Raw genomic sequence first — 21,072 nt, forward strand, 5'->3', positions numbered from 1 at the left:
TTCCTTTTTGTTTTGTTTTGTTTTGTGAATCAAGACTGACTTTTGTCCTCGAACATAAAAACAGGTGTCTTAATCAAAACACATGGGCCTCAAAAGGCTCCAAGCTGTCTCTTCTCATGCTTTTGGGGCCTCTTTTTTTCAGTTCTTGAGTTTCCCATTTAGGGCTTCAAAGTCTTTTGAATGACCAGTTGTGTCCCTTTTTGCCAACTTTTTCGGTGGTCCTTAAGCACCATTTTTATGCTTTTTTTTGTTAATGACAGATGATGATGATGATCAATTTACGCCAAAAAATGGTCCATGATTTGTTTGGTTGATTTGGTCCTTCTCCAGACTGACCAAATGGATGATGAGATTGACGAAATATTGAACTGTGAATATTAACCATAATAATAAGTTTGATTTGAATGTAAAGCACAAAAAAGTACCTAATATGCAATCTCATCGTAAGTTAGTAACTAATATGTTTTTTTTTTTAAAAGTTAGTAAGTAATATTAAACCATCTTAAATCGTATCAAGTGACAAAATTGAGTAAAAATATTTACAGAAGATGAGTAGGATCTTCTTTTGGAATAAAATGAAGCAAAGCCTGAAGTAAGATACCGAAGTTCCAAGGAATATTTTTGTTGGGAAGTGCATGCAAAAGCTGAATAAATCACAGAAAAGTGAACACAAAATCCTTATTAATCCCAACAATATCTAAATGAGGTGGACTGAAATAATGACCCCTCCTGCTCACCACACAAGCCATCTTGGAAATGGAATGCTAACAAAACAAGCCTAACAGCTAAATTTTCAAGGCAGATTTGCTTGTCAATGTCTTTGGCAAAAGCAAACATGGGAGAGCTCATTAAATGCTTTAAAAGACAATGCCTTCTTCTCTCACAATGCCTATATTGAAGATTTTGCTAATCTTCTGTTAAGTATGGATGTTAGGCAATAAAATTAACAGAGCTCTTGAGCTGTTGTTGATGGATTAGGCATCCTAGACTTGAAGTTTGAAGACCAGATTTGCCAATTGCGTAATTATGTCATATCAGATAACCTCCCAATTTCTGTCAAACATTTGATGCTGTCTTATCTTGTCTTTGGACTTTGGAAATGAATTCAGTGTCAAGATATGACAAGTCAGTTATTAAATATTGAAAAAAGTAACTATGTCTTAAAATAAATTAATCATTGTTTATGTGACCTATTTTGAACAGGTTTAACTGTCAACGAAACCTCTTGCAAAAGTTGGTTCACTTTAGTTTAGGATTTGGCTGTTCAACAACTTGGTGTGAACAAAAATGAACAAGTTGGGTTTGTGTGATTTGATCCATTTGACCTGCCTAACCAGTGGGTCAGATCTGGATCATGACTTGTAACTTTAATTATTTTTAAGAGTAATTTAATCTTCAGATTATGTCACTAAATGAACTCAAAACCAGCATTGCTTTTCCGTTCTGGCTAGTAATAATTCAGATTTTAGAATAATGATTAGGTGTTTGCACCTGGATTCCCACTTTCATATTAACACTAGATGCCCTTGCTAATTTTTCTCTTGTTTTTTTATACTTGCCAATCTTCTTAAAAACTAATATAAAGCCGTCTGCTGAGGTCAAATTAAGTGCCAACAATAACAAATGAGCAAGAGCAACTACTTGAGAGATCGATACAAAATCAATCAACCTTGACCATAGCTATGATTTCTTCAATAAGCAAGCTTGTGACCTGACAGACAAAGATTCTTTTGTCGTGAGAGACAGGTATGATCACATACTTCATATGGGTGACTGTGTAAAGCCATAAAAAGTACACATCAGCTTGGAAGACTATGCATGATCTGAATTGATAAATGAAACTATGCAAGAATAAAGAATTATGGCCAAAGAGACGGGAAAAAATAAATACATAAAATATACAACAAAAAATAAAAACAACTGAAACAGCTTCTATATAAATTCTTTTCCACAGAACTTATGAGATCACAGTCAGTTGAGAATCCTTTTATCATGATACAAAAATAACAGCAATGGTTTGCCTAAAATACTCCTACTTTTTTACTAATACATGCAAATGCAATCTCATATTTATAAACTAAATCAATATAGCTTATCCAGTTTTACAACGGAAGGTATACATAGTTGTTCAGTGCGGAAACCAGCGTTTAATGAACCACTTCTCCGTCTATAGTCGCTTGTGTATTTCTCAATATCCTGCCGGACCAAGCTTCAAGAAAGCTCAGTAATTACACGTTCGCACTTGTCTTCCAAAATCTTCACAGCTTCAGTAAATAAAGTTTCAGGAGATAACGCTCCAGTTGATTCGATAGTAACTGGATAGAGAAAGGACACATGAAAATGTGAAGTTAAACCATCAAAGCTTTTCCATAAACAAAATAGAACACAGCTTAAGACTGAAATTACAGCAACACAATTGCAGATGTGGGAAGGGTTGAATGTCATATTGCCTAATTCCAACCATCTAGAACTAGTAAAATGTATAACATTCCATCATCATGGTATGATACAGTACCAAAAGGAAGAGTCCCAGCCAGGATCACAATAAATAAGGCCCGCTTGCAATTATATTACAAGCTAATTTTTCATGCTGCATGTGTGCTCTTTTGCATAGAGCCTTCAAAGAAGTACGCCTACTTTTGAACTCAACAGCATATTTCAAATTTATTGCATGAGGCAATGTTCTGTTTATAGTACTAATTTATAATAAGCATGACATACTTACATATGAAATGATCTTTAACACGACGTATTGATACACGCTTCTCCCATTCTTCACCACATCTTAGGCATTCCCTACAAAGTGTACAGGCACGGGGTTGTGCTACAGTTGCCCTTTTCTTACCTGGTTACCAACCAAAATTTTAATTAACAGACAGGCACCAACAGGGAAAAAGTTGCTAGAGATGAAAATTGAAAAAGGTAACATGATTGCTTGTCCTGTTGACTGAGTACATTATGTAGCATATTGCATATGACCTAACTAAAGAGGCAAATTATTCAAGCTAACAGGAAAATTGTATTTGCAATCAAAACCAAACATAGAAAAGAAATAGCAAAAGAGAATAAAATCACTTTACCACTGCCAATATCTTCAATATCGAATACATTAACTGGGCATGTCTTTACAAGTTTTTCAGCATCCTCATCTTCAACATCTTCCAATAAAACAATCTACAGATGATGAATAGATTATTCAAAACAGTTGCAAAAGAAAAACAAAAGTAAAACTGATGAAAGAAGCTTCAATTGCTCAATAAAAATTCCTCACCTCAGGAAGCATCCGATACCAGGCAGTCGCAACTGGGGACCACTTTGCATGTGTTTTACCAATGCCTTTAACAGCATGTGCTTCTAGTTCAATTTCCTACAAAAGAATGAATTTTACCAACAACTCCAGATTTCATCCATATACAAATAAGAAGCTGTAGGTTGAAATTATTCATATCAACTAATAGATAATATTTTTTTTCCATTTAATCACAGTTGATTTTGATCAAGCATGAATTAAGCCTCAATCAAACCAATAATTCGACTCTAGGCTGGAGTAACAGATTGTTCTTGCACTTTAAAGTAATTTATTTCCTTGTTCATTCTAACGCAAATGTAGTTTAGAAACAAATAGAAGCTGACCTAAATGAGTAACAACCTGAAAAAGCAGAAAGAAATTTTACCTGACCAGGACCGAGTCTAGCAATAGTAATGTCTAACATGGGTCTAATTGGATTGTTGGAAAATTCAGGTAACGAGTCTTGACTGGAACTAAAAGAAGTGTAAGTTCGAGGTTTTGACAAAGGATTTGAGTCTGGTTTTGTTTCCAAAGGCAGCTCACTCCCATTCGGTAACCACTTCAATTCATTAGTTTTTACTGCAGTAAACAGCATTACCATTAAATAAAGCAGCCATCAGTAGACTAACTATAGAATTCAATTAAAACAATAGGGCCCAACAAGTCAGTTTACAGCAACAGAAGCACACATACCTGTCAACCGGGGTCCACCTCGCTCACAAAGAACATGGAGTTTAAAAACAATGGTATTCTTTTCATTTGAAGTATCATTTTCTACAGTTAAAATAGAAAATCAAACAAATGCAGGGTTAACCAGAACATAAGAATAAAACTTGGAATTTGTCAAAAAATAATCTAGAAAATCAACAAATATATATTTGACAAACCTGACATATACTCGAAAAGCCTTGGATCAACAATAATCGGAATGAGACCCAACCTGTGGGCAAGAACCTCATCTTGGATCACTGATGTATTGTTTGCGATAAGCACTTTTTCAATAGCCATCGTAGGAAGCTGCATTCACAATAATCATAACAAAATTCACCACTGCCATTAATACCTGATCACCAACTGACTAGCACATAAGCACAGAAATCATAATATTGATACTAAAAGAACAATCAGAGAAATCAAGGGAAAAATCAATTAATTCTTAAATGGCGTTTACAGCAAAGAAATGGAAAACAAAACTGAAAAAGAGAGCAGGCTCCTCTCTCCGTCGACACAATGTCAAAATTCTTTAAGCTTGACAAATGTTTAAATTTGCTAGTGAAAGGAGGCAATTCTAAGCCATTGTCCCCATTCACCAAAAGGACGTTCCAGAGTATGCATGCAAGACGAAAGTACGTAAAGGGAAATAGATGAATCGACCCATTCACACCACAATTCTTCTGAACTTGTTCAGCACAGAAAATTACACTCTTGGACTCATCATTAACTCCAAAATTGTGTCAAGCATAGAAAGATAACTACTCAAGACTACAACATAGTATCACACATAAATGAATTCGAACATACATGAGTTTTCATGAACAGAATAATGCTAAAGCTGCAAATGGTTACGCACCTCGGCTATGAGGATCCTTCGAAATGCATTTGCAATTGCTGCATCAATACCAATCAAATCAAATTCCATGTCATCCTTAGTGAGTCGAATCACTTCAACTCTAAAATTGTTGCAGAAATGATCCAACTGTAAACTATTATCGACTCCCATTGAAGCATAAGCACCAGAATACATTACATTCTCTGTCTACAAAAATGAAGATCATAAATTCAAACAATTTAAGAAACGAATTAAACACAAAAGCCTGAACCTTACTCTTAATGGTAACAAATGAAGAAGAAATTAAGAGAAACAGAAACCGGCATTATGAAACAAACCATTTGAAGGTTATACGAGTTAAAAAACTAGTGTAAGTGATAAATACATCAACAAAAGCATTCATGTTGCATCGAGCTTGAAAGTTTCAAACTTTGCAATAGCTCAAAAACTAACAGAATTTACTCTGTTGTTCAGAAACATGAAGAGGCACGTAAATAGGTCAATAAGAAATGCACATGGAAACATACAAAACTTGAACCTTGAAAAGTTCAAAAAAAAAAAAAAAACGAAAAGGGTGGAGGAGAATTACATGAATAGGAGCATCAAGGTTGCATTGAACGCGAGTTCTTTGAAACTCGATGTGTGGTGGGAGCTTCTGAGGCACATCTGGTAAGTCCCATATTGAAAAGCTCTCTCCTTCTTTCTTCTTTTCAGTCTCTTCTCGTTCAGCCATTCCTAATGCTTGGCCTCTGTCAAAATTACGCTGTTTTTGGTGAATAGATGAGAGTGGATGAATTCAGGGTTTAGGGTTTTAATGTATGAGTGGAGTAATATCACCCGCATCCCTCAATTTATAGAAACAACAAATAATGACGTAGTTCGCAAAAGTTATTCATGCGGCTAACTACCGTTTAAGGATAATAATTTTTACTATTGGGATCGGACATTGCAAATCAAATTGGGATGAGAAAAGGGCATAAATAAGTACTATTTTTATTTGTGCAATAAGAGAAGGATTAATTATAAAATCTCATTTCATTATGTAACTCGTGTCATTCGAGACAATTTAAAATCTTGATCGAGACGAAATTAAGACACTTTATTGTCTCAATTACAATTATTTTTAGACCGGCGCTAAGTTACGTTTAACATAACTTGCGCCTCTCACAGCAACAATACCCGATCTCACCAGTGGTATTGTTGCTGTGAGAGCCCTTATTTTTATAGAGGTTCAAATACTTGCTATCACAATATATGAGAACAAGTATTCTCCCACTAAGTCAAAGACTTATTAATTTATTATATGGTCATTTAATCCAACATAGTGATGGTTAATATAACTCAATGCTTATTCAATAAATTTGATAATGCCCATTCACCTTAAAAGCAAATTACTCTACCAATAATTAAAAAAAAAAATCGTCAACATTATTTTATAAACAAGCTTTATGACACATTACTGTACAAAAGATGGAGAGAGACATTACAAATCTTTCGAACCATGACTTTTGACAAAGTTTTTATCTTTTGATCACGTCAGAGAAGTAATCCCTCAGGATTTTATTTTTCCTTTTTCCTGAGAATTTTCATAAAAGAAGGCAGGCCTTGGCCTTAATTCCAGGAGCTGTAGGACATTTAGCCAAATGGACAATGATCATTGCTATCAAAACCCTGCCAATTTGGACAAAAATTATCATAATTTTTAAGAGCAAAATAAATTATAATTCCCATGAAATGCAATTTGTTGCTAAAACATGTTTTTCACGATCAAAATATTTAATCAGCGACGAGAATAATTATCGTAAAAAATGACCATTTCGTTGCTAATAGCATCTTTTTGCTTAGAAAAAAATTTGTCGCTAAATCCAATTTTCTGCGACGAATTGACTTCCGTCACTGAAACTTGTTTTCGGTGATGAAAAATCTATTTCACTGCTAAAACTAACTTTTTGCAACCAATAATTTTCATCGATAAAAATTATTCTTTCGCGAGGAAAATATGTCATTGCTGAAAGATATTTTTCAAAACATTTCGTCACAAAAAAAAAAAAATTATCGCTAAAAACTTGTTTTCTGTGACGAATATAGTTTTGTTGTTATAAAGTTAATTTTCAATATGTTATTAGTGACCAAAAAGTTCGTTGCTGAAAACAACCTTTCACAACAAATCTAAAGGCATCACTATAGAGAGTTTTAACGATGAAATTGAAGCTATATTATGAAATGTCGTAGCTAAATATGAACTTTTAATATATCAAAATTTGGTCTCTGAAAGCTTTGGCGCCAATATTTTTTTGCCGCTTAATATTTTTGGTGACAACAAAAATTTTCATCACAATAGGTTATTTTTAGCAATGATCACTTCGTCGCTAAAAATAACAATTAAATATTATTTTTTTATCAAATTTTGTGACGAATTTTTTGTTTTTCCCTCGTTAAAAAGATCCTTTGGCTTGAAATTTTTTCGTTGCTCAAAGTATCATCACTAAAGACCAATATTTTTGTAATGAAAAGAGTAACCAGTGGGAAAAATCAAACTTAAAAGTTAAATCATTCATCAACAGGTTACAGAACTCTAATATAAAGAAGTAAGCACAAACAGAAAATTCCCATTTGATTGAGTCTCACACACCCACATTGGCTTACCAACTTAACCATAGGTTTTTGCTCCAACTCTTTCAAAATAAATGAAAATATGTGTCCAAGGAAAGAAAACATTGAAACCATTCAACAAACACGGTAAATCCTAATAAAATCTATATTAAACGTAAAGCAATCACCATACTTTTAAATGAAGCCAGAAGCAACAAAATTCGAAGAAAATAATACACATTCGTCACTTTTTTTTTCAAAACAAAACAACAAAATTTCTAAATTTTAATCCCTATTCTACTGCTACACATAAATAACAGAGTTTTTTTTTTTTTTTTTTTTTAAAAAAAGAAACTAAACGTAAACGCAAACACGAGGAGGGTTTCACTCTATATAGATTAAGCAACAGGTAGCTACCATTTCATGTCAAAAAATTGATGAAACATATACATCTAAATATATAAATAAAGTAAATGGGTACAAGTTAAACATGAAAAGATGAGATTTTAACTTTCCTCTGTTACTGCTTCGTCGACTGTTGGGGACCTGAGGTTTAGGGTTTATGAGAGAGAGATAGGCACAAAGAGAAGGCAAAGTAGGCAACAGATTTTATTGAAAGGTCTAATAACTTCCTGGTCCCTAATTATTAATAAAATCACAAGTAAAGACACAGTTTCTGTTTTCAAGTATTTTGGACCAAATACATGTATTTTTCTAATTTTTACACAGGCCCCTATTGGTTTTATTCAAATTCTGATAAAGTTTGTTAAAAATAAAATGACTAATGTGTTGATGCTGAAATCTGGTTGCCCTTGACGTGACTAGATCGTGCCACCAACCCTTGAATCGACAATGGAGAAGAGGTTGCACTCCACCTGCTTTAGCGATTGTCCAAGCTCTTGGGACTCAAATCACTATTTCTCTTCTTTCTAAGCCTGCGTTCACAGAAACAAATCAGAGATGCCGGTGGTTTTACCGGCATAAACCCTTCGATGATTAAGTCAGCCCAAGATGTTTAAGGGAAAACGGTATAATTCAAACTGTGCCAATTAATTACAATATTCTCAAAACAAAATGCATCGAGGGTTTGTATGTGATAATGTCTGGTGTTAATTTGACAGAGTTTCCCCCCCCCCTTTTTTTTCTCTTTTGTGTCCTCTTTTCCATCGATTTCCCAGCCTTTTATAGGCAATCATCCCACGTTCTCAGAGTATTCCTCATGCCCCTCTTCTTCGGGCGATCATGGACCTTAATGGGCCTTCAACTGAACGAGTGTAGGTGAACGTGGGGCGTCGTGTTTTCCCAGCGGTTTGGGTTATGGCAGAATTGTCGGGTGTTTGTGAGATCATGTCCTTTCTTCTAGGTGACAAGTACCTGGTCGGTGTGAACTTCTGATCGGCTCATGCTTCACAAAAGGTACACTACCAGGAATCTGCTCGTTACATTCAGCTGGGGGGATTCGCCCTCGGGTAAGGAATGAGGAGTCATCTGACTGGTACTTTTCATTACTCAACCTAATACTTTTTGTTTGGATAAAAAAGGAGAATGTAGTTGTAGGTTTGGATTGATTTTATCTTAACATGTTTAATAGTGGATTGGGTTGGATTTTTACAAATTCTATCCAACTAAATATTGATTTTATATTAACCTATTTAATTGTGGATTAGATTAGATTTTCACAAACCCTATTCAACCAAACCCATACCCACCCCTAGTTTTACCTAACCGGGTGTCAAGGTGTTAACGAAAATATCAAGTGGCAAAATTCCTATTTGACTGTCGGTCCCATCTTAATTTGTTCATACTAGTTCTAGCTATGGAGATTGTTAAACATAGGCCCCATGCTTCAAATGCTTTTATTCCTTCGTTTTTGTTAAGTTATAATATTTTCCTTCATAAAAAGAGTCCAACTACAATCAAAATGCTCCATCGTAGAACATGCTTAATAGCCACACAACTGTGTGAATGAATAATTTATTTTTTACTATTTTTTACTTTGATTGTGTAGTTATTAAACAGTATTCTACAATAGAGTAACTCCACCGGAGCCACTACCTCATAATAAATCGATGCTGAACAAGAAGGGCCTGCGTGAAAATACTGCGTGCCCGGTGAAAGAAACACAGTGGCATTCACAACCACCAATTGCTTTTGTACCAAGTAATGACAAGAACACGAGGAGCTGAATTTTGACACTGTAAACTAACAAAATTTTTTGAGGCTGGGACAGCCCAAGATCAAACAATTACATGCATTTCATTTTCCACTTGTAGTCAAAGAGGAAAACATTTTTTTTTCTTTTAATACAACGAAAACTTCAATATCATAGATAGCCAAAACTGGCGATTCTACAGCAGAAGGGTTAAAGAACTTGAGCATCTGAGTGGTTCCTCACAATACATTAACACATAATGAACATACTGTCCCCAGCAGTGAGTAGGTCAGTCAGTCTCTAATGAAATTTCATCATTTTTCATTTCCTATGTCCTTTGAGCCAGCCTTCTTTGAACTAACCTTTTCTCTTAAAGTTTTTCTCTTCTCTTCTCTGCAATGATTTCCCCAAAAAAAATAATGATAAGTGAGTTGATATATAGAAATTTGTTAGTTGCGACAAACAACCACGTGGAATGCTCTATTTGTTTATTCTTCAAAAAGTATCATATGAATTGAACTTAAACAGACACAGAATGAAGAATCTTGCAGTCAATTCTAATGGATGGAAAAAGGTTGGTTAGACATGGAGATAGTCCTTTACCTGACTTTAGATATTTCCTCTCTAGATGGGAATTTTCGTTTCTTCCTTCTCTTTTCATTCGATGGGGACTCAACATTCCCATTTTCAGCCAAACCACTTGTCTTTTTCTTCAAATCCTTTGCTTTTGTAGTGGCTTTTTTCATCAAAACTTGTTCAGAATTTTCCTCGGTTTTTTTGTCACCATTGCTCACATTTGATTCAGGGGTTTGTTGCTCCACAGTTTCTGAAGGTTGAGGACCTGCTGATGTTTTCTTTGAATTGCTCATTTTCTTTAACTATGGAATGTAAAACAAAAATATAGGAGTTACAAACTTGTCCAAAAGTGTAAGGTAAAGCCCGAGGACCATAACCGATCAAATAATCAAAACATTTCAGAACCTAAAAACTCAGATTGGTCTTGGTCAGGGTAGCAAATTGGACACCATAAGATTCCCTTTAAACCTCACCTCCGCTACCTTTTATCTTTCATTCCAAATAAATTTGTTAAAAGCAGAGCACTAACTTTTTCAGTGAAAATACTTGCCCAAGTCTTTGCACTCTGGCAAGATTGGTAAGCAACCCAAGCGAATCATATAAACATGCAAGATCTTGACATCTCAAAAAGATTTTCATCCACAAAAGGATTTCTGAAGTGCTGCATGAGGATGCAAAACATAGACAAATTCTAATGCATGGCCTCCCTAAACACTGGATCAGAACAAACAAACAACAAGAGTGCATATTCTCAAAGATCAAGATATACCTTTGCTACAAAGAATCCATCCATGTTGTGAACGTGAGGATAGAAACGCCTTGTCTTTTCCAAGGATGGATGAAATCGATGTTCCCTGAAGCGAACAAATCTGTAAAATAGAAACATTAGTAGATGTTGGCATTAGCAACGTTCAGCACCAATTACACACTCGAAAAGATGCAAGAAAAAGTATTACCCCTGCCGTCCAAAGTCAAGCCCACACGGCACAAGTTTAACATCCCTCTTTTTGAGTGCATGGTCAATGACTGCTTCATTCTGTAACAGATAATCCACAGTGAGAATTCTTATTAATTTGATTACCGTCAGGAGAAAAGGAACTGGAAATTTGCAAGCACATCCAACCAACCTCAGTAACCATTATGGAGCATGTGGAGTAAACAATATATCCCCCAGACTTGGAATTAGCATCCACCATGTCAATGGCGGCAAGAATCAGTTGCTTCACAGAGAGAATGTCATCAAAATCATTGACAAACTGAATATAACAAAAGAATAGCTGGAAAAAGAAAATGATATATAGAAAAGGTATGTGCTTGTTCGCTAGCAAGGTAAAATTAGTCATACAATGAGCTATTGTACGTTTCAACAGTTAAAATTTTAGGAAAATGAGGAGCATTGACATTTTCTTTCCAACTTATACCTAGGGCCAACTGTTTGGATCAATTGGCCCATAATAAATAGATATTTGGTAAGAGAATTATTCTTCTCTGCTCCTCCCTCAGACCTTAGCTCCTAAATGCATCTAAAAGAAAATGCTTCAAACATGTAGGAGGAACATACCTTCTGCAAATAGGAGCATTTCTGTATATCTTCAAGGCTTTTAGAGGTTTTAACAGACTCGTCTTTAGAAATAACCTGCACATCATAAGGTAGGGATCATTTTGCTCTCATCAACTCAACTTCACGACAAGAAGCCACCCAAAAGGAGTGAGAACCGAAATGCTTACCCCAGTGCCACTACATGGTGCATCCAACAATACCCTGTCAACAGTATTAAGACCCAAAACCTTTGGCAGCTGAAAGAAAAGAACATTGGACAGAGGAAAGAAGAGGCATCAGACATGTTCAGTGGGTGTAAACACTGCTTATCTAAAAGCAATAGTATATGATGATACACATAAAAAGGCTATTTTTGTATAGATCACCAGCATATATAAAGGTTTCAATTTCAAGTCCATTACCCATTTATAAGGGAATAAAACATAGATATGGAGTAGGTTTCTGTAATTGCTCAAACAAAATCCACGCATTATTAATTTACAAAGCAATTCAATCACCAAACAAAATATCTGCTAAGCCTCAATACCAGCTTGCCAACGGTACCAGGAAGGAAAAAGAAACCAGAGCACAATAAATTGTAAGAAACCTTAAAAATTTGAGCTTTAAAAGTATTTCATTAAGTTTGAAATACAGGTAACAAGAAGCTAACCTCATTGCCATCATAGTTGCAAACTATGGTGTTAGTCACCCCCATACGATGCAAGTTCGCAGTTAGAGACTTGAGTCTTGATGCCTTCATCTCATTTGCATATATCAGTCCTGGGGGTAATTGAATTGGAACAACAGAGGAAGAACAAAATTCAAATAAGGAGCTTGTTTTTGATAAAGTATTTAAGAATGAGAACATATAAGTCCTCTGGTTCCAATAAATTGGTTACAACATACATGGGACTGGAAGAAGCAAGATTAATAAAATAGTAATTAGAAATTTTTTGGGTGTAGAATATCATCAATACTTGACAGTACAACATAAAAGAATCAGATATGGAAACTTAACCATGTTTTGACATAATCACAACTCAATCAATTGAATCTTTCAAAGATTACCACATACCTGTATTTTTCATAAGAGCGGCAATGTAAGTTGTTTTACCACCAGGTGCAGCACTGTAACAGGTATAATTGCCATCAAAAGTGAGAATAATGTGAGACTTGAACTTGCTGTGAAACTGTTTAGGACATTCATATTTTCTAATGACAGTTAAATTTCATCCTTGTTTTATCACCAAGTAGCACACAGCAACTAGCACATATTAGTCCAGGGTACCGTAATAAACCATTTTTCCCTTTATGTTCTATGTAATCAAACCAAATAGTTTTTGGATATGCTAGATATATTAAACTTCCTGTGTGCATCATTTAATTGTACTTAATCTGAGAATACTTTAGCAGGCTTGACTGAAGTAGCAGAATGCTATAACGTAAATTTACAAGGTCGGTTTTGAAAGAGTCAAGCAGAAGTTATTAATTTCTGTTACTCAAAAAAAAGTAGTCTTGAGCATTATGGCTTCCAAAGAAAATCAAGATAATTTCTACCAAAATGGTATGAAAACCACAGCAGAAACATGGCACAGAACAGGATAGCAGTAAAAATGATGGGATAACTTACGCCATATCAATGACTCGCTCTTTTTCTTGTGGAGCAAGGGCCATCACAGGCAGAAAAGAACTCGCACTTTGAAGCTGGCAGAGAAAATAAATCACAAGCTTGAGTGCAACATGCATAACATAAAAACCGCAAACATAATGTGAAGAAGAAAGCCCTTTGTACCATGTAAAAACCAGCCATATATTCTGGTGTAGCACCAATTGGCACTTGAGAATCATAGACAACTAAACCAACCTGCAATAACGGTATTCAAGTTGTCAGGTTCACAACATTCAACATAAAATATAGAAAAGGAAGAGTATTGAATAAGGTAATTCTTACTTTTGACCACTTGCTTAAGGGGTCTAAATTTACCCCTCTGTTGATGAGAACATCAGCCAAATCACGTCTCCGTGTCTAAGCACAGACAAGAAAAATTAGAATTCTATCAAGATGCAGAATAATGGGCAGAAAATGTATAATAAGACACACAACAGAATGCAGCAACGCAAAATGTAGCGCCACCTTTAGAGTGTTGGTTCTTAGACATATGGGTCGAGGCTTTTCAAAAGATTCAATAAGTTCCATAAGTTCAACCGGTGGAAACATCTGTAAAAGAATTGCACATTTTAACATAAAATACATCAAAAACCAAAACCACAAATTGAAAATGAAAAAGGTAGCACAAAAGGCAGAGAGAAGGATAGCCGTAGCAGACAAGGAAATAACAATTGACCAATTACCTCTACCAAAGCTCCAATTAGGAACTCATTGTAACCATAGTATGACCCTAAATCCAGTTTAAGTTGCTGAACATATTCTTTCCTTGATGTTCCTTTTTGACTCAAATCCTTAAAATTTGAAAGCACTCGAACAACTGTAATTAAATAATAAAATTATATTTGAGGGTAACCAACTTAATTTTGAAAACGTAAACCATAAAAAACAGTGAATTAGTGGAAATATAACTCACTCTCTTTTATTCTCCTCTGAAGATTTGGCAGATCAGGAGGTTGCTGTTTCTCTTCTTCAATTTCCTAAAAACCATTCATGAATAGATAAGTTAGATATGGAAAAAAAGAATAAGAAAAAGTTCAGGAAATGATAAGAGACCTCCTTGGTTGGCAATCTGAATTCATCAGACTCTTCTCTAATGTTGAGCTGCATTTCTTCAAGAGCTTCTTCTTTTTCCCTTGCACGTTCTTCATCAATAGCTCTCGACTTCTTTTCAATGTCAGATACATCTGAATCCGAATCTGAATCCGAGTCTGAACCTGCATCAGAATCTGGACCTTTCTCTGCATCAAGAGAATGATTTAAAAGAAGAATAAAAACATAATTCATGAAACAAACTCTCCAACTGGGAAAACTGTGAACAAAAGAAAAGGCCATACAGAATGGTAGAACCACAGTACCTTCATCATCGCTTCCTCGAAGGAAATCATCAGCAAGCGGATCATCTCCATCGGAAGGTAGTTCAGAACCAGTGTCTGAACCAGACTCTTCCCCTTCATCCTCAAATTCTTGAGGATCTTTTACTTCTTCATTTTCAATATCAGAATCTGAATCATCAGAAATCTCTTCTGTCTTGGACCGTTTTTCAACAAACGGATCATTCTTTCTTTGCTTCTTTTCCAATGGGGGCTTTTGCCAGTTTTTTCCTCTTTTCTTATTAAGCACAACGGGCGCCATTAAAGCTGCACGAACAACGTCTGTAGCAAAGGATACAAATTAACAACAAAAAAGTAACTTGTATGAAAAAATCAAACTTAAGTCATTCATCAGCAGGTCACAGAACCCTAATATAAAGAAGTAACCTGAGGTTTAGGGTTTATCAGAAAGAGGGGAGATCCGCCTAAGTTACAACACTTTTTCTCTTCTGACTTAGTTATAATAAAATTTCGTTGAGACCCTTACACTCTGTTTTATTTCATTAAAACACTTAGAGTATCGCCCCTGTAATTTTTAAATTCCTAAAATACCTTCTATTTAATTAAATAATAATAAAATTATTAAATGAATTATTATTATTATTAACAACAATAAAAAGTATTATAATTAATTAATATATTAACAATAATTAATAATAATTTTTTAGTTAAATTGTTAATAATAATAATTAACAATAATTATTATTAATTTTTTAGTTAAATTGTTAATCACAATAATTAAAATACAAATAATAATTATGATAAAAATTAATTAAGAATTTTATAGTAATTTGTTACAATTTAACTCATTTTTATTTTAATTCTAAGACAAAGTAAACAAATGAATGGCAATACAGTTCATTCTAATTATGATTCCTGCAATTCAAGTAAATAAATTTATTCTAATTCAAATTCTTCATTTTGATTCTAACTCATTATGATTTTAGTTAATTTCAATTCTCGTTTAGTGAATACACTATAAAATTGTAAATATTTCATATTTTTTTCTCATTTCTTCATTCCCTTTCTCTGATGAGTTCAATGGTGGCTTCAATTATCAATAAAAGGTTGCTGATGAAGATAAATTAATAATGGAGAGGGATGTATTCAAAGGGATTTTTTTTTATTTTGGTAATCTTTTTATTATAAAAGTATTAATTATTATAAGATGATGCTATCAAGAAGATGAATGGTAACATCCTTGAAATTTTTATTGATGATGAGTGATTGAAGATGAGATATTGTAATTCTTCATGAGAGGAAACCGGTTTTTTAGTACTAATTTAAAGATATTTTTGTCTTGTTATTAATATTAGTGTGCTATGATAACTTGATTATAAATAGGAATTCTTTTGACACTTATAAAAAAATTGTAAATGAAAAAAAGTGTAAGGAGATAAATTGAATTTTTATAGTATAGGTAAGCAGAAAAATGTATAATACTTATGAATAACTTATAAATAATATAGAGTGAAAGGGGTTCAACAACATTTTACACTAACAAGACAGACAAAAGGTGTTGTAACCAGCTTCAAATTTCCACCCACGAATTTGTAATCCACCCTACTTTTACAAAACAATTATAAAAAAATTTCATTATTTTTAAAATTTCAAATACAGAAGAATTGAGAAGAGTTAAACAATTAAATCTATTTTAATTTATTTTGTTTTGACTTATATATATTTTTAATTATATTTAACTAATAAGATTGTTTTAACCTAAATTTAAATTGACTATTTTACCCTTAAAAGGTAAAAAATACCAAAAAAATAATTTAACTTCAATAATTTTTTTAATTTTATACAAAATTCATTATTTCTAAATAGTTAATTCTACTTTATTAGTATGATTATTAATTTGTAATTAAACTAACATAATGTCTTTATCAGAAAATACTCATTAAATTATTAGGCTATCAAATTTATGTTATTTACAGGCAAAATATTGAAAATTATTAGATTTTATTTAAGAAGTTAGATTATAAGTTACAAAATTAAGTACCTAAAGTATTAGATAAAAAAACATATATTTTTTGGGGCAAGTGGGTCATTTTATGTCACAAAGCAAAATAATTACATAGAACTTATATTAAAGCTACTTTAATAGTAAAAAAAACTAAGTAAGAAAAAAATATAAGAATGATTTAATTAATTAATTACATAATTTTTTTGTTGATTTGCATTTGTTACTAAAAAATTTTATATTTATTGAAAATATTTTTTAGAAATGAAGTAGATTTACACAAATAATGAGGTGCAAATATCTCCACCGTTGTATCTTACGACGGTGGATCCTAATTAAAAGGTCTAATAACTTCGTGGTCCCTAATTATTAATAAAATTACAACGAAAGACATCGTGTCTATTTTCAAGTATTTTAGACCAAATACATGTATTTTTCTAATTTTCACAGGCCCCTATTGATTTTGGTCAAATTCTGATAAAGTCCACTAAGAATAGAATTGAGTAATGCTTTTTTTTTTTTTGGATGGAAAGGGAGAATGTGGTTACCAAATAAAGAGTGATGTTTGATTTGGATTAATCTGTTCAAAATTGATGAACCAATTAGCCCTCAGAGCAATTTGAATATCTAAAAAGAAAATTAATAAACAAAACATATTAGTATATTATTTGGTTTGCCTCTTAAATGAACTTTGTTTTGAAATGTTATTCATTTAAGCAAAAGAATTACTAATATAAAAACTTAAAAATTACTTAACATGTAACAATCACAAACCGATATTTATAAGCCTAGATTTATCATTTACAACACCACGAAATCAACTTGTATAAGAATTTATTCACGATGCAACAAGGAAATCATTAATTTCATTAAGAAATTCTTATCATAGGATCATTTAGTCCAACATAGAGATGTTTGTAACTTAATGGTTATTCAGTAAATTTGATAATGGCCATTCACCTTTAAAAAAAAAAAATTCTCTACCAGTAATGTTAAAAAAAAAATCATCCACATTATTTTATTAACAAGCTTTATGACACATTACTGTACAAAGGGTGGGGAGAGGCGTTACAAACCCTCGGAGCTATGACTTTTGACAAGTTGGTTTTTCTACTTTTAAACACGTGAGAGGAGTAATTCCTCAGGATTTTGTTTTTCCTTTTTCCTGAGAATTTTCATTGAACAGGGCAGCCCTTGCTCTTAACACCAGGAGCTGTAGGACATTTAGCCAATGGACAATGATCACCGCTGTCCAAACCCCACCAGTTTGGACCAAAATTATCATAATTTTGAAGAGCAAAATAAATTACAACTCCCATGAATGCAATTCCAGCATCCAGAGCACCTGACAAAATATATGTATGCCTAGCCCACCAGGCCTTGTACTTTCGGTAAATGTAATAGTTGAAGAAAATTCCAACAACGCCCCACGTGTTAAAGTGCACGGCTTTAGCGGTCGGCATAGATGATGCTGTTCCAATGATAATAGGCATGTGAATCTGCTTGATCCACCGTTTCTTTGGGAATTTGCGGGAAAGCAGCCACACTGGAACTGGTGCAAGGAACCCAATTAGGAAGCACCAGTTCATTTCTGGGTAGATGCCTTCTTTAGTGAACATTTTTCCAGGACCTATAACACCCCATATGATTGAAGCACTGTAAAAAACATCGTCTCCAGGACATGTCCACGGACTCCCTTCCGGCAGCGCGGCTGTGTCACAAATGTCCTTTATGGAACCGAGAAGCCACCATGCTGTGCCGAAGTAGACACTCGAGGCAACTACCGTTCCAACTAACTGATTACGTCAATGATTCGAAAAGTTTAATATAGAATACGATCAATTTCGGTCAAATGTGAAATAGTAACAACTTTAACTTTACCTGAACGATGAACATGGATTTAGGAGGGATTTTCATATAGTGGCCTAATTTGAAGTCTGATAGAAAAGCCAGGGCCTGCGCCATGCTTATATAGCCATAGGTCTTGAACACTACATTTGCAACAGGCTTTCCAGGATACAAAAACCCAATAATCAACTCGGTGATCACATTGAGTCCTGGTTGCTGCGAGAGTGACAGACGTACATATGAATGCATTCATTCCTGGGTGTAAAATATGCAAAACCGAATGGAATCGTAGCTAGAAAGAAAGATGCACGTTAAGGTACCTGGTTTGTAGTTGCATTAATTATTCCAATGGGTAAGGTGAAACCTAGCGCGATGAGACAAGCAAGTAAAAGTCCCCACCATGGAAGTTGCAATACTTTGCCAAAACCTTCACAAGCATAAAGGGCAAGTGCCACTGACACAACCAAAACAGCATGAAACCACCATCCGGGAACAGAATCATAGTTCCTCCTCATCATTCTTGTATGCACATCAGCAAACTTATCTCCTACTGCATCTTTTGTTTTCATCCACATTTCCATAATGCTTCTGCAAAGAAAAAGTTTGAGAAAGTTGTTAGCTTAAATACTTGTTTCTAAATATCTTAGATACTTGTTTCCAGAGTTAATATATAGAAAAAAATGGTTTCATACTTTCCATCAAAGAGAGCCACATGACTGATGGAAGCTGTCAATGTGGCAAAGCTCAGCCCGTAGGTGAAGGCGAAGAAGACACTTAAATAGAGTTTGCTGTAGCCATTATAAGCTTCTACGTTGAGATCAAAAGTCTCTTTGTTGAGAACTCGATCAACATTATATTTATGACCTTGTGCATCGAAAGTGGCAGCACCGAAAATGGGAAATCGTTTGGCTTCGTATACGTTGTTCCAGTAAAAGATGGGAAGAAGAATGTACATGACTAAGGCAAAACCAACTAAAGTATTGACAATGGCAAACAATGGTGTCGCTAATGGACTTCCCAAAAAGCTAGAAACCGTAGACCAGTCGATTCCAATAGCGCCAATGCCTAAGCCACTCAGTCCTGAACCTATCTGTTGAGCTGTGACAGATCTTTTCCATATCCAGCAAACAAAAGAAAGAGCAGTAAGGGAAGGGAAAAGGTATCCTGGGACGATATAATAAGCAAAACTCGATACAAACACCACGAAAAAGAATTGTATCCTGGTAAGTCCTCCCTTTGGCCTCTTCTCTTTTTCATGTAGTGCCCTGCAATTTTTTTTTTTTAACAGATTGAATAAATGCATCGTGTTGCTTCAAGTTCAAAAAATGGTGGAATTTGGAAGATGAATGAGCACCTGAATAGAGAAACTTGAACCAGGTTTGCTGGCCACCACATGTATGGAGAGTCCACGAGGTATCTTCTGAATATACCAGCCCACCCATAACCGAGCATCTGAATTGCCCAAAACAAAATATAAAAATCAAAGTTGAGAAACTTTTAGAATGTTTTGTAACTGTAGTACTAATGTAAAATTGTAAATATACCTGAGTTGTTAGTGCAAGCAACAAGGCCGCTACCGGATGTATACTTCTTTTATAGAAAGCCCTGAGCATTGCAATAATATGGACAGCATAAACACCACTAGCTCCACAGCTAGCGAAAATGGTGATCAAAACATGTTCTTTAATATTGAAAGGCCCCGGATTAAATGAGAATGACCAGTTCGTTATTGGACATTTAAATTTCTTTGTTGGAAGTGTTGCAGCCATCAGTTTTCCTATCGGCAGAACAAGAATCTGTGCCGAAACTGAACTCACAGTCAGTTGATTCTGGCGAAACCCGAAGAACCGGTTCAAAAATGCAAGAAGGCCACATGACAGTATCCCCAGAACCCATGTTCTGAATGTTAAAACTGGCAGCGATGGATCATCAGTAATGGGAACTGTGAGCCTCACTTCCTCAATTGGGTTATCGTTAACTTCTCCATCTCCTGCATGAAAAATTCGACAACATCATGTAAACATACTGGAGGTCAATATCCAGGACACCACATTTTTTACCCAAAATTCTTACATTATTTTCAATCCGAAAAAAAAAAAATACCAGAGATGCGGAGATGCCTATCCGAGTACTCGGATTGAGGGACACTACCATCATGATCATAAAGCGTCATGTTTTGTCCTGAGACAAAATGGCAGTCCCTCAATGAACTTTTGTTTAGAGCATAGACATAAATAAACTCGCTATTTTTCCTGCTTTTAAGGCTTGGCTTCCTTAATATGTGGTACAAATTTTTGCTCGTTACAGTCTGTGCAAGCAGGCAAGGGTTTAATTTTATGACAGTAGCGGTTTTCACGCCTGAATTCTGCTTAGTCAAGCAAGCAAATCTAAAAATAGTAAACTTATTTCCTAAAAACTGAGATTATATGGAATCTTTGACTTCAATCTGCTTAAGAAATAAGGGTGATCACTTATTTTGTTTTTTTTTATGTATCTTGCATAAATTACAGTCCATGTTCTTTGA

General features: G+C 34.4%; 3 protein-coding genes across 3 annotated transcripts; all 3 read right to left on the minus strand.

The window, feature by feature from the left end:
• Positions 1–1,911: 1,911 nt before the first annotated feature.
• LOC102620633 (uncharacterized) lies at positions 1,912–5,641 on the minus strand. The gene is made up of 9 exons (XM_006474780.4): positions 5,428–5,641; positions 4,860–5,045; positions 4,177–4,306; positions 3,983–4,063; positions 3,675–3,868; positions 3,272–3,367; positions 3,081–3,174; positions 2,726–2,845; positions 1,912–2,315 (listed from the first exon to the last, which is right to left on the minus strand). The coding sequence occupies exons 1-9, from the start codon at positions 5,569–5,571 to the stop codon at positions 2,212–2,214; spliced, it is 1,149 nt and encodes a 382-aa protein (XP_006474843.1). The 5' UTR covers positions 5,572–5,641; the 3' UTR covers positions 1,912–2,211.
• Positions 5,642–9,613: 3,972 nt separating this feature from the next.
• Positions 9,614–15,118, minus strand: LOC102620350 (26S rRNA (cytosine-C(5))-methyltransferase NOP2B). Its single transcript, XM_025097739.2, has 17 exons — positions 14,723–15,118; positions 14,421–14,605; positions 14,281–14,344; positions 14,051–14,184; positions 13,833–13,916; positions 13,650–13,724; positions 13,491–13,562; positions 13,329–13,402; positions 12,774–12,826; positions 12,369–12,478; positions 11,887–11,955; positions 11,720–11,794; positions 11,286–11,378; positions 11,115–11,194; positions 10,928–11,027; positions 10,186–10,460; positions 9,614–9,975 (listed from the first exon to the last, which is right to left on the minus strand). The coding sequence occupies exons 1-17, from the start codon at positions 14,997–14,999 to the stop codon at positions 9,897–9,899; spliced, it is 1,899 nt and encodes a 632-aa protein (XP_024953507.1). The 5' UTR covers positions 15,000–15,118; the 3' UTR covers positions 9,614–9,896.
• Positions 15,119–17,692: 2,574 nt separating this feature from the next.
• LOC102618234 (oligopeptide transporter 1-like) lies at positions 17,693–20,930 on the minus strand. The gene is made up of 7 exons (XM_015529140.3): positions 20,652–20,930; positions 20,093–20,538; positions 19,903–20,000; positions 19,241–19,813; positions 18,869–19,136; positions 18,582–18,764; positions 17,693–18,496 (listed from the first exon to the last, which is right to left on the minus strand). Exons 1-7 carry the CDS (start codon positions 20,719–20,721, stop codon positions 17,876–17,878), a joined length of 2,259 nt encoding a protein of 752 aa, XP_015384626.2. The 5' UTR covers positions 20,722–20,930; the 3' UTR covers positions 17,693–17,875.
• Positions 20,931–21,072: the final 142 nt, after the last annotated feature.

The sequence above is a fragment of the Citrus sinensis genome, chromosome 9 (assembly GCF_022201045.2).
Source record: "Citrus sinensis cultivar Valencia sweet orange chromosome 9, DVS_A1.0, whole genome shotgun sequence".
In the NCBI taxonomy this organism is placed as follows: Eukaryota; Viridiplantae; Streptophyta; class Magnoliopsida; order Sapindales; family Rutaceae; genus Citrus; species Citrus sinensis.

Excerpts from the sequence above, each read along its gene's own strand:
- LOC102620633 (XM_006474780.4), bottom strand. The coding sequence starts at position 5,571 with ATGGCTGAACGAGAAGAGACTGAAAAGAAGAAAGAAGGAGAGAGCTTT. Across the intron at positions 4,307-4,859 it reads GAAGGATCCTCATAGCCGAG|CTTCCTACGATGGCTATTGA; the intron begins GTGCGTAACCAT and ends TTGTGAATGCAG. Across the intron at positions 2,316-2,725 it reads TGTTAAAGATCATTTCATAT|TTACTATCGAATCAACTGGA; the intron begins GTAAGTATGTCA and ends TTCTCTATCCAG.
- LOC102620350 (XM_025097739.2), bottom strand. The coding sequence starts at position 14,999 with ATGGCGCCCGTTGTGCTTAATAAGAAAAGAGGAAAAAACTGGCAAAAG. Across the intron at positions 10,461-10,927 it reads ATGGATTCTTTGTAGCAAAG|TTAAAGAAAATGAGCAATTC; the intron begins GTATATCTTGAT and ends TACATTCCATAG. Across the intron at positions 9,976-10,185 it reads GAGGAAATATCTAAAGTCAG|AGAAGAGAAGAGAAAAACTT; the intron begins GTAAAGGACTAT and ends AAATCATTGCAG.
- LOC102618234 (XM_015529140.3), bottom strand. The coding sequence starts at position 20,721 with ATGACGCTTTATGATCATGATGGTAGTGTCCCTCAATCCGAGTACTCG. Across the intron at positions 20,539-20,651 it reads TAGGCATCTCCGCATCTCTG|GAGATGGAGAAGTTAACGAT; the intron begins GTATTTTTTTTT and ends TTTTTCATGCAG. Across the intron at positions 20,001-20,092 it reads TGCTTGCACTAACAACTCAG|ATGCTCGGTTATGGGTGGGC; the intron begins GTATATTTACAA and ends TGGGCAATTCAG.